General features: G+C 38.8%; 1 protein-coding gene across 1 annotated transcript; it reads left to right on the forward strand.

The window, feature by feature from the left end:
* Positions 1 to 4,516: 4,516 nt before the first annotated feature.
* LOC105517215 (disintegrin and metalloproteinase domain-containing protein 21-like) lies at positions 4,517 to 11,695 on the forward strand. Its single transcript, XM_011949649.1, is given in 5 exon segments — positions 4,517 to 4,576; positions 9,383 to 10,698; positions 10,701 to 10,925; positions 10,928 to 11,076; positions 11,078 to 11,695. Coding segments are annotated over 4 exon segments (2,157 nt in total). The 5' UTR covers positions 4,517 to 4,576; positions 9,383 to 9,533.
* The last annotated feature ends 1,655 nt before the right edge of the window (positions 11,696 to 13,350 follow it).

Raw genomic sequence — 13,350 nt, forward strand, 5'->3', positions numbered from 1 at the left:
TCCTGACTCACTGCAACCTCCGTCTCCCAGGTTCAAGTGATTCTCCTGCCTCAGCCTCCTGAGTAGCTGGGATTACAGGCACACGCCACGACACCTGGCTAGTTTTCATGTTGTTAGTAGAGACGGGATTTCTCCATGTTTGCCAGCCTGGTCATAAACTCCTAAACTCAGGTGATCCACCCACCTGGGCCTCCCAAAGTGCTGGGATTACAGGCTCGAGACACTGCGCCCGGCCCTCAGTGGCTTCTTTATGGGTGCTTTTTACTTGTACAGATTTTCCAGACTTTAGCGTTGCAGTTTGTGTCGGTGTTTCTCACGTGGTACATAGTTCCAAGGAAACATCTTCTCTTTGTGTGCATATGTTTTTCTCCTGATAAGATACTATGGACAGAGGAATGCAGTACTCTTACCAGATGGGCTTATGCCATGTGACAACTGATAAGCCAGGAAAGGGTTTAGCTTTACACAAGGCAAAAACCTGAGTGGAGGAAGCCATGGTGCTTGGATCAAAATAAGAAAAACAAAAAGTCCAGGATAAACAAAAAGTTTTTTTTTTACTATCATTTTTCATTGCCCTTTGAACAAAGTCTAGTTACAAAAGGATTCAGTAGAAAATGTCTCCTCACCCTAAAAGCCTCCACTGCTTGAACTTTTATTTCCTTCTACCCTGAAGCAGTTGATTGGATTTTATTTATTTATTTATGTATTTATGTATTTATTTATTTTGACAGAGTCTCTCTCTGTGGCCCAGGCTGGAGTGCAGTGGCGCGATCTCAGCTCACTGCAAGCTCCGCCTCCCGGGTTCAAGCCATTCTCCTGCCTCAGCCTCCTGAGTAGCTGGGACTACAGGAGTGCACGGCCATGCCCTGCTAATTTTTGCATTTTTAGTAGAGACGGGGTTTCACCATGTTGGCCAGGATGGTCTTGATTTCCTGACCTCATGATCCGCCGGCCTTGACCTCCCAAAGTGTTGGGATTACAGGCTTGAGCCACCGTGCTGGGCCAATTGGTTGGATTTATAGATGTCCTCCCCTCCCTTTGTGGTTTAGACAGCTTGGACCTTAGATACCTGAGGGGTAGCCAAGGCACCTGTTGCCTAGAAACGTAGCAGTTTCCACCTCTCCCCAGGCCTAATTCCATTTCTTGGGCTCGTCCGTTCTCTGACTCACCACAGGGTACAGGAGGCCTAACCAATTTTCAGTACAAAGGAGAGATTAAGTGAACCACTAAGTGTTTAGTCCAAACGGGCCTGGATTAAGTTTGCCAATCCTACCACATGGGGGCGTTAGGAAGCAAGAGAGGGGGAGTCACATATGCCTTTCCAATACGCAATGGCTGCCAACGGTAGCGCAGACAGTATTCCAGAAGTTGGCAAAACGTAGATGCTCCTCCTTGGGATTGAAATGCATGGGGGAACGCGGGGAGAGCGAGAAGGGAGAGAAGAATAATGAAAGAAAAGAATAGAGATTTTCTTTCTACTTCAAAATACATCTTTCCAGTCACTTTGGTAAGCGTAAGGGATAATGTAACGTTTAGTAATTTTTTTTTTTACTTGAATCTATTTTCTATGTCCTGAAATGTTTGATAACACAGAATTTTGAAATTACTGGATAAATTTCCGGTCAAAGGATATACTATTATATATTTAATTAAAACACTGTTTTAGAGAGTTGCTTATCTATGATGCGAACACTTGGTAGTTTATTTTCAATCTTTGACAATTTGATTCTTTATATTTCTAAAATTGTAGTGATTTTGAATAATTTACTGACATATTTATTGCCTGTTTTTATTTCTTTTTTTGAATTTCCATGAGTATCCTTAATGAAGAAACACTTATCTGAGTCATTTTGCTCCAGTTTGGATATATAGCATCCCATCACCCCGTCTTAACCCCCAGGATGAGAAAGCATTCGCAAAAGAGGAATTTGTCTCATTGTATTTCTGAAAAGACACTTCCTTTTCTTATGGCGCATTTTGTTCAAGCTCTCTTTTCTTCTCCCACCTCATAATCCCCCTGGCTGTCTTCTCTTTCTGCCTCACAGGGCTGCCCTTTTGAAGAGATTGTGGAAACATCTAGGTCAGACCCATTCAGAGTCCTCCAACAGGAAATTGAGCCCAGCACTCTGCTCTGAAAGGTACCTGACAAAACATCCTCTTCTGTCCTTTCCAGGTCCCCTGGTTTGTGATGCAGAGTCCTTCATTCAGTTTCCAGTGCAACCCTTTCTGATGAATTCACCTCAGAGTCACTTTTACTACCAGGGGATCCATCATATTAAAATGGCACTTAGGAGCTAGGTGAGGCAGTGAGGAGGAGGGGAATGGAAAGACTGAGCAGCAAGAAGAGAGGAGGGTGAGGTGGGAACCCTGATGGCTGAGGGGAAAAAGTTAACTGAACTGCCTTGGAAATAGGCTCCACATATTTTTGGATCAAGCCTCAGTGTTCTATCTAGTGTGTTTGACAGATAGGGTGGATTATGTTTTAACTTTTCTACTTCTACATGGCGTAGCTATTTTTGGGAATAATCATGAAATGAAACAAATAATTAATGGCCAGGAAACTTTAAATAGTGAACATTTTCTTTTACTGACCCTTGTATGGTCATATCAGTAAAAATAAATAAATGAAAATAAAGATGCCATTTCAAAAAAGGAAGAGAGTGAATTTTTTTTCATTGACCTTTCCATATACAATCATACCATTGGAAAAAGTTTTTAAAAATAAAAAGTAAAATGAATAGAGTGGTACCAAAAGAATAGGGTAGTGAAAAGGTAATAAATTAATACTAATTAAATATATTAATATATATTTTTAAAACACATAGGAAAACTTACTTCATATTGGCCTATCATATAAGTAAATCATGACATTACAGTTTCTGCTTTCTTGAGTTTTAACTTCCACAGATTTGTCCATGACTTCAACAAAATTGATCTTCACATACTTACGCTCGAAGGATAGTACACCCAGATTTATCCATTAATTTTTTATTTATTTTAACTTCAAAAGTTTTGCTAACATGAAAATTGAAGATAATAAAATAGTTAAGAAAAGCTTTACACAAAAGATAAGCAGAGATTCGTAAGAATCTAATTTCACAATAAAAATAAAAAATTTCAAACTGTCCATGTCTTTATTTTTTTGTTATCAACTCTACTAGTTTTGAAATATGTCTATAATCTAAAATTCTAAACACAAATAAAAATGTTATCTTATCACAAAGAATAACAGAATTGAAGTAACTCAAGTTTTGTTTCTTTGTCTTTGCAATCATTGTACTATAATTTTTTTTATTTTTTATTTTTATTTATTTTTTTAAATTTTATTTTATTATTGTTATACTTTAAGTTCTGAAATACATGTGCAGAACATGCAGGTTTGTTACATAAGTATACATGTGCCATGGTGGTTTGCTGCACCCATCAACCCATCATCTACGTTACGTATTTCTCCTTATGCTATCCCTCCCTCCCCTAGACCCCAAACCCCCGACGGGTCCTGGTGTGTGACGTTGCCCTTCCTGTGTCCATGTGTTCTCATTGTTCAACTCCCACTTAGAGTGAGAACATGCAGTGTTTGTTTTTCTGTTCTTGTGTGTTAGTTTGCTGAGAATGATGGTTTCCAGCTTCATCCAAGTCCCTGCAAAGGACATGAACTCATCCTTTTTTTTATGGCTGCATAATATTCCATGGTGTATATGTGTCACATTTTCTTTATTCCGTCTATTATTGATGGGTGTTTGGGTTGGTTCCAACCCAACCCAATTGGGTTTGACTGGGAACAGTGCTGCAATAAACATATGTGTGCATGTGTCTTTATAGCAGCATGATTTATAATCCTTTGGGTATATACCCAATAGTTGGATTGCTGGGTCTAATGGTATTTCTGCTTCTAGATACTTGAGGAGTCACCACAGTATCTTCCACAATGGTTGAACTAATTTACACTCCCACCAACAGTGTAAAAGTGTTCCTATTTTTCTACATCCTCTCCAGCATCTAAAACTCACATATAAAACAGAAAATAGCAAGGATATAAATTTTGTCACAGAAAAATGTGTTGCATGTTATAGTTATAAAGAGAGTTATAGGACGTTAATGTTTTCTGGGTTATTTAGGAAAGATTTGATAATGGAAGTGGAATTTGATCTTGCCCTAGAAAGTTACTGTAATTCAGTTCAATGGGAAAAGTGATTTCAGTTCAATGGGAAAAGTGATTAGACAGTCTAGACCAATGCAATGGCACCAGCAAAATTACGAACCTGTGCTGTCAGGGGACGTAGACTGGAGGTGAGGAGACAACCCAATTCCAATCATATTGAATTTGGAAATGAGTATAGAAATGGTCGGATCAGAGCAAGATATTCTTGAGAGCCTATTATTATTTCTCTAAGAAGTTAAAGATCCTTGTTGCTAAGCAGCTAAATCTAAAATTTAGTCACCTGAGAGACAAAAGGGGGAGGGCTTACATTTCCCTTTGTTCTGTGGTCACAGCTACAAACCTTTGTTCATTAATAAAGGGTGGTGCAAACCATCTAGACAGAAAGCGCCATGGAAACTACTGTTTCTTCTGATGGTAAGTCATTCATCAAGTTTGGTTTCAGTTTGGTTGGGACTGAGGGGATTGCTGGGTGCAGGACTTTTAGTTTTAAAACCAGGACAGTCCTGGGAAAATCAGAATGAGCTGGTTGCCCCAATTGCCAGTAAGGAATAGGTAAAGTAGTAGAAGATGAAGATACAGTTGAGTGTGGGGAAAATTGATAGAAACAGTCCTTAAGTATGTGGGAGAGATGACCTCGAACCATGAGGGGTTGCTACCTGAATCTGGGGGAGGATCACATTTCCACTGAGACTGGAGAGGGAGTGAGGTAGAGAACAGGTAGATATAGGTGGATTCAGATGATGAAAGTCCCAGAAACCATTTTGCTTTGAATTTGGTATATATATATATATATATATATATATATATATATATACACACACACACACACACACATATATACCCTCAAGATATATATATATATGCTCGAAAAGGGCAATATGGCATAGGAGGTATATATATATATACACACACACACCATATTTCAGAGAAAGAAATCCATTTTATATTGTGACATTGTGGCCTTACACACACTTACACCCCAAATATTTGGCACTGTGTGTGCAAGAGTTGCTAAGGATCTTCTAGGGGTGCCTTCTGATATTTCTGTTCTATTTCCTTAAGGAAAAATCCTGCAGGCTATAACTAGCTGAATTACTTCCATGACTCTCTAATGGGACAGATACTAGTGACAGACAGATAGGAAAACAGTGCTTTAGGGCATTGGAATGAGAGGGAAGATGGGTAGAGAGGGGTCTTGATGAATTTGAAATAGCTGTGGGGAAAGGAAGAGTTTATCACACATGCAGCAGAGGGCTGTTGGCTCACTTGACAGTCCACTGATGCTAGAGGACATGGATTTAGAGTGGTACCACCTCACAGTATCCCTGGTAGAATGATGGTACTTCAGGAGCTTTGGTCTCTGTAAGTCCTAGGAATGAAGACAGTAAGTCTGGCTTACAGATTTTTTTGAAGTTATTCTCTGTTATTGCCTGCTCTCATGCTGAGCTCCAAGAAAAGAATAATATGACACGGGTTTGTGTAGCTTATCAATCCTTTCCACAACATTATATCTTTGATTAGTTCTTCCCATTTTCAATCCTCCCAACCACAACAACTGTCACTCCATAATAAGTAGAAAACATATCAAGAGAGATACCGAGAGCAAATCTGGCAGTTAGATTTTCATCCCAATTCAGAGATCTTTGTTCTTGGAAGTTTTGTCTATGAACTTTGCTTTTCTCTTCCATGCTACTTACACCTCGTGGAATAAGGTGCCTAACTTGCAGCAATGAAAACCGCCCAGATGAATCCAACCTCTTTAGGCAAGTTGATGGCAAGGATAATGTTCAGACTGAAACAAGTTTTCCCCATCTTCCAGCATCCACATAGCCAATCTAGGACAAGAAAAGGAAAAAACCTTAAATACTTTATATTTGAAAGGAAAGGTACTTGGTTAACTAACTCTACTGTGATTGAGAGACAATGAGAATGGATTTTCAGCTGCTGGCACTATACATAAATGATGAAACTTAGAACATTGAGGAAACTCAGAACATGATACATAAACAAGGAATGCAATGCCCAGGAGAATAAAGAAAAGAGCAATATGGCCTAGGAGGTTTTGACATATCTGTTGAATTTTATATCTCTATTCCTTAGGCTGGGGGTCCAGGACAAACCATATCAGTTCTGATTTCTATGTTCTCTTTCTAAACCTTTCACAAACACATTGGTTTGTGATTTTTTTTTTAGAGTAGCATTGGTAGCTTTGATGTAGGAGTGGAAAAAGTATGTGAAGGATTAATGCAGTTCCTGCCCATCGCCCATCCCAACCCCTACAATTTGTGTTATAATGAGGACTTTAGAGAGTTAAAGATTTTGGTATACAGTGCTTGAAGGGATGAAACTGGTAGCAGAGCTCGAGTGGATTGGAAGACAAGAACATTGAGTGGGATGGGAGGCAATGAAAGAAAAAAGTGAGTTCTCTTTGGGTTTGAGAAATAGGTATAGCAGGAGTAAGGGAGACCTGGGAGAACTAAAATTGTTGGTAAATTGCTTAGGGTATATGAAATTTTTTGTGTGTTGACAAGGTATGGCTTATGACTATGAGGGAGTAGGCTGAATTACACTGAAGAAGAATTGAAGAAGTTAAAAAAAAAAAAAACTTTAAAAAACCCTGTCTTGTTTTCAGATGGGTTTTCTATATACTTGCTGATAGTACTTTAAGATGTGGAGAGTAATTTTATTAGTCAGGGGCCAAAGTCTTTGAATTTTGTCCAAGAGTGATAAGAGAAATCTAAAAAATAGTGTAGTCAAATATTGCAGGATAAATGATTTGGTGTTAATGTTGTGGGCTGTGGAGAACAGGAACTCTGGACCTTGTGGTACATGTGATTTCTGAGGATGGGGTTTCTCAAGAGGAAGCCTTTAGGCAAGTAGTAAATTCTATTAAAGCTCAGGTTTAATAAGGTAAGTAGATGTAGGGAGCTTTCTGTGAAGAGGTTCAGGATGGAGTTGGTTCATTCTCTCCCTCTCTCTCTCTCTCTCTCTCCCTCCTTTTGTCTTTAAAGGAAGACTCTGGAAAGCACAAGGGAAGTTATAAGAAGAGAATATAAGGAAACTTGAATCAGGGCAAAGAAAGCATTGATTAGAAATGGATTCAAAATCCAGGAGATGATTGGTGTTGGGTCAGGCATGTTCATTTTATATCTTCTACGTAAGTCTTCTTAGATTAGCTTGATTTAAATGCTTTTCCTTTTTGTTCTTATAAGAAATGGCACCTACCTTCATCAATACATTGATCACAGTCAGAGATGAAATTAAGTTTTTGGGCCTGATGCACCTACAAGATGAGGGCCCACTTCGAGAAAAACAATACCAAGTTACAATTGTAGAAAATAAGTATGAAAATGAGGATTTATTTAGCATAAGAAAGAAGCCGCAACAAATTATAAATATTAAAAGGTTGAAAATGCCATAAACATCACAAAATTTAATCCTCTCATATTTATGCTAATCAACTTCCTGACTCACTTCCATGATACCTTTTCCCTACAGTTTTCAAATTGCTTCTTATTTAATTACCTCCCTTAAGATAATTATTTTGTTATAATTTCTATGGCAAGAACTGAAAGGCATTTGCCTTTCCCTAGTATGTTTAATAGAAATTTAGTTTGTATTATTAATAGTTTAGAGAAGAAAATTCAGCTTCATAGCTTGTTACTGGTAATGAGATAAATAATAAAATTTACTATCGTCAAATTTTAGAACGCCTTTGTTAAGTCTTTTTTTATATGCGTTATAGTATTTCAGAGTTTTTCCGTTATAATATTTCTGATTTTTCTTGCATAGTGACTAATTTTGATCACTTGTAATTTCAGGAGTTTCATAAAGTCCATTACTGAGCCCCTTTCAGGGTCTTTAGTGAGGTCAGTACAACGAAGATTCCTGAATCATAAACTATGTTATCTTCAGATTAATCTGGTCTTGATCATATTACAATTACCTGTTTACTTGTTTGTTTCTACACATGCTCAGTGCTTATTAGCCTCACTTTTGACAGTTTTGAGACTATGATGAAATATATGGACACTCTCCTCAGCAAAAAAGGCACAAAATATATAAAATATTAAAGGCCTCCTAAAGCTTATTCTTGTCCCTGCACTAAATTGATAATTTATTTAATGCTCTGTATTTTTGTTTTCTTTCTCTAATATCTAGCACATGTCCTGCACTTTGTATGCTCCAAACACATAAAGACTTGTTTAATAGAAAAGGAAATGGATGAGTGTTGCCAGCCAGATTGTATGACAGGTGCAGAAATTCTCCACTTTCAAAAACTATTGGTAAATATATTTGAGCAAACATAGGGACTCTTCCCTGGCAATCCTAAAATGCCAGACTCTCCAATGGTTTTGCCCTAATAAGACAAGAGTTCCTTTTCCCAAGACCTTTAAACTGCACAGATTCTCATTTTCTCTTCTGAAAGCTTTTGCTTTTGTCTTTGGGACTCTCCTGTCAGTAACTGGGGAGAAAAACATAATGTTCTCCATACCCTTAAAGGATGTCAGTGTTTCATGATTTTTTTTCTTTTCCTAAAATTATAATACAATATGAATACATTTTAGTAACATTAATTTATAATGCAAAACACTTCACCACCCTTCCTCTCTTTTTTCATTTTTCATTGTACACAAAACTATACAAGACATTATAGAGGATACTAAAATAAATGAAAATCATAAACCATGCAGTCAAGAATCTTGCAGTCTAATAAAATCATGAGTAAGGATGAATACAATGAGGAATAGTAAATAACTTTGCGATAAAGAAACTAAAGTATATCATAAAACTGATGCAACTTGACACAGAATTGCGATTGTTTTTGATGTCTCCAGTTTTGAAACTCAAAGGAGACACTATCAATAGTTATTGCAAGGGCAACAGGCATAAACTAATATTATCTTGGACAAATTGAGATATAGAGTCACCCTACTCTTAAGTTTCTTTACTTTTGCTTTTACTTTTTATTATGGACATTTTCATACTGCCTGTAAAGATTGAGATAATTATTTAAGTACCCATCTTCCAACTTCACCTCTTATCACCACGTGGCCAATGTTGTCTTCTCTATACCCCCAAACTCCCTACCTCATTTACTAAAAGCAAATCCAAAGCATTTTCTTGATTCATCAACCAGTTTTTCACCACTCCATTCTTTTTCTCTCCTGATCCCTTACTTATCACCTTTCCAACCCATCTTTTTATTTTTACTTCCAGCACTGCAGTTCTGATCTAACTCTGCCAGGACACAGATCCATAGGGTCAGCCCTGCATCCTGAGCAGCTTAGAGGGAGGAGCCAGACCAGAAGTGCCTCACACCTTGTCCTCTTCTGCTCTGGACAGATGGCTCCATGATGACAACTTCATAATGGCAGTGGATGGGACCCTAGTGTACATCAGGGTCACTCTTCTGCTGCTCTGGCTTGAGGTGTTTTTGTCCATTTCTGGCTACTGTCAGGCTGGGCCCTCCCAGCATTTCACTTCCCCAGAAGTGGTGATCCCCTTGAAGGTGATCAGCAGGGGCAGAAGTGCAAAGGCTCCTGTATGGCTCTCCTATAGTCTGCAGTTCGGGGGCCAGAGACACGTTGTTCATATGAGGGTCAAGAAGCTCTTGGTTTCTAGACACCTCCCAGTGTTCACCTACACAGATGAGCATGCCCTCCTGGAGGATCAGCCTTTCATCCCAGATGACTGTTACTATCATGGTTACCTGGAGGGGGTCCCTGAGTCTCTGGCTGTGTTCAGTGCTTGTTTTGGGGGCTTTCGAGGAGTATTACAAATAAATGGCCTCACTCATGAAATTGAACCCATCAGGCACTCTGCCACATTTGAACACCTGGTTTATAAGATAAACAGTAACGAGACACAATTCCCAGCTATGAGATGTGGCTTAACAGAGAAGGAAGTAGCACACCAACATTTGGAATTTGAAGAGGCTGAGAACTCAGCTCTGGAACCAAAATCTGCTGTTGACTGGTGGACCCATGCTTGGTTTCTGGAGCTAGTTGTTGTGGTGAACCATGATTTCTTCATTTACTCTCAAAGCAACATCTCAAAGGTGCAAGAGGATGTATTTCTTGTTGTCAGCATGGTGGATTACATGTATCAGCAGTTATGTACTTATATAATGTTGATTGGAATTGAAATTTGGAATCAAAGAAATGTTTTCCCAATGACAAGCATAGAACAGGTCCTGAACGATTTCTCTCAATGGAAACTAATCAGTCTTTCCCAACTACAGCATGATGCTGCACATATGTTCATAAAAAATTCACTTATAAGTATACTTGGTCTAGCCTACGTTGCAGGAATATGTCTTCAACCTATTGATTGTGTAGTCGATAATTTTCAAGGAGATACCTGGTCTCTTTTTGCCAACACTGTGGCCCATGAGTTAGGTCATTCTTTGGGTATGCAGCATGATGAAGAATTCTGTTTTTGTGGGGAAAGAGGTTGTATCATGTGTATTTTTAGAGTGCTAGCAAAGAAGTTCACCAATTGCAGTTATGCTGATTTTATGAAGACCACCTTAAACCAGGATCATGTCTGCATAATCCTCCAAGACTGGGGGAAATCTTTATGCTAAAGCGCTGTGGGAATGGTGTGGTTGAAAGAGAAGAGCAGTGTGATTGTGGATCCATACAGCAGTGTGAACAAGATGCCTGTTGTCTGTTGAACTGCACTTTAAGGCCTGGGGCTACCTGTGCTTTTGGGCTTTGTTGCAAAGACTGCAAGTTCATGCCATCAGGGGAACTCTGTAGGTCAATGAATGTGACCTCCCAGAATGGTGCAATGGAACATCCCATCAGTGTCCAGAAGATAGATATGTGCAGGACGGGTTCCCCTGTAGTGACAGTGCCTACTGCTATCAAAAGAGATGTAATAACCATGACCAGCATTGCAGGGAGATTTTTTGGTAAAGATGCAAAAAGTGCATCTCAGAATTGCTATAAAGAAATCAACTCTCAGGGAAACCGTTTTGGTCACTGTGGTATAAATGGCACAACATACCTAAAATGTCATATCTCTGATGTCTTTTGTGGGAGAGTTCAATGTGAGAATGTGAGAGACATTCCTCCTCTCCAAGATCATTTTACTTTGCAGCACACTCGTATCAATGGCGTCACCTGCTGCGGTATTGACTGTCATTTAAGGATGAACATACCTGACACTGGTGACGTGAAAGATGGTACGGTGTGTGGCCCAGGAAAGATCTGCATCCACAAGAAGTGTGTCAGTCTGTCTGTCCTGTCACACGTCTGCCTTCCTGAGACCTGCAACATGAAGGGGATCTGCAATAACCAACATCACTGCTACTGTGGCTATGGGTGGTCCCCTCCCTACTGCCTGCACAGAGGCTATGGGGGTAGTGTTGACAGTGGCCCAGCATCTGCAAAGAAAAGAGATTTTTTGCCACTGATTGTGATTCCTTCTTTGTCTGTTTTGATTTTCCTGTTTACTGTTGGGCTTCTTATGTATCTATGACAATGTCCTGGTCCCAAAGAAACTAAGGCTCATTCATCAGGTTAACAAAATGTCTCTAATTTAATATTCCATGCATTATTACACTTTAGTCTCTTGGCAGTAGAAATGGTAGTACATCCCTGAAACTGAGCACATTTTTTACCATTTCCAGAAAGCTGCAAAGATCTTCCCTTACGTCACAACCACAAGCATTGTCACTAATTGCAGGTTATTCTTAACTTGTTTCTATTGTTCATTGTTTTAAACAGCAAATAAAGCTACATCCTTCCCTTCCTTTAGTCCTTTTTGTGTTTCTCGTGCTTAGAGATGACTTATGGGAAAGGCATGAGATGTGTCTGCATCAGAGTGTCCAGGGGTGAGGTTTACCTCTCTATTGACATTATCAATGTGGGAAAATTACTTGCCTTTTCTGACATTTTGCTTCAAAATCTAAAAGGGGGTAGGGGTGATAATAATATTTGTCCCACTCAAGTCTTTGGGATTATTTGGTTACCAAAAGAAACAAATAAGTGAATTTTTTTGAGTATAAAAAATTGTTGTTTGTCTGATAAAAGCTCTTGACTTGCTCCCTGTGTGCTTCCTAGCTCTTTGTCTTAATTTGGCAGTTTGGATATCTTTCTGGAGGATTTGCTTTGCATACCAAAATATAATTTCCATGAGGGTGGGGTAGTTTTTATCTGTTTTGCTCACCATTGTGTCCTCAATAGCTTGAACAGTGCACAGTGCTTACTACACAGTAAATACTTAAATGAAGCAATGAATTTCAATGGAGTATTAAATACATGAATTAATTATGAAAAGTAAAAATAATATTTTGCTACCTTGAGGATATCATTCTGATCCTCTCTTTTAACTACTGGAACTGTTGCTCAAAAATAAACTTTGAATATTTAAAATGTGTTTATTTAAAATGCTGCTGTTTGAACGTGGCACACTTTGCTGGTCTTTTGTCCCCAGTGTATCTTCCCCTCAGTCTATTCTCCGTGTTTTTGGAAAGCCTGTCTCTTGAAAACACAGAGTGAATCAGATACCCTTTGTATTGATCAGTTAACTTCTGAATGGCACTCTGTAAATTCCGTCAAACAACTTTTTGGATATCATTTTTCATTACACTTGCCAACTTTGTGTCTTCTACCTGTTTTATGTTTACAATATATTTGGCTGTGTCATTCTCTGCATATCTGTACATGAGATCCCCATTCCCAAAATGCTGTTTACCACGCTGCCCCTACTCTCTTGCCCTGGAAAACTCCTATTTTCTCTCAATAGAGGTTAAATGTTATATCTTTGTAGAAGCATTCTTTATGAAATGGTAAGTGTTCCACTTGTGTGCCCCGTTACTTTGTAGTTTGTAGTCACCCCTTTATGGTTTGATGACCTCTAGGAATAGAGATGGAGAGGGTCCAACAATGTGCTAGCAAAAAGAAGCAGAGGACAGCTACTGGAGCCACACAAGGAGGGAGGAGTGAACCAAGAATGCAATCTGGTTAAATCAGAGAAAGCTCCACATGTTGTAAGTGTACACATCAATATGGAGACAAAAGATAGCTGCTCCAGTTTATTGATTCTTTTTTGAAATGGTTTATTCCCACAGAAATACAAACTACTATCAGAGAACACTAGAAACATCTTTATGCCAATAAACTAGAAAATCTAGAAGAAATGGATAAATTCCTGGCCATACACAACCTCCCCAGTCT

This window comes from Colobus angolensis, unplaced genomic scaffold, assembly GCF_000951035.1.
Source record: "Colobus angolensis palliatus isolate OR3802 unplaced genomic scaffold, Cang.pa_1.0 Scaffold3, whole genome shotgun sequence".
NCBI classification, from domain to species: domain Eukaryota; kingdom Metazoa; phylum Chordata; class Mammalia; order Primates; family Cercopithecidae; genus Colobus; species Colobus angolensis.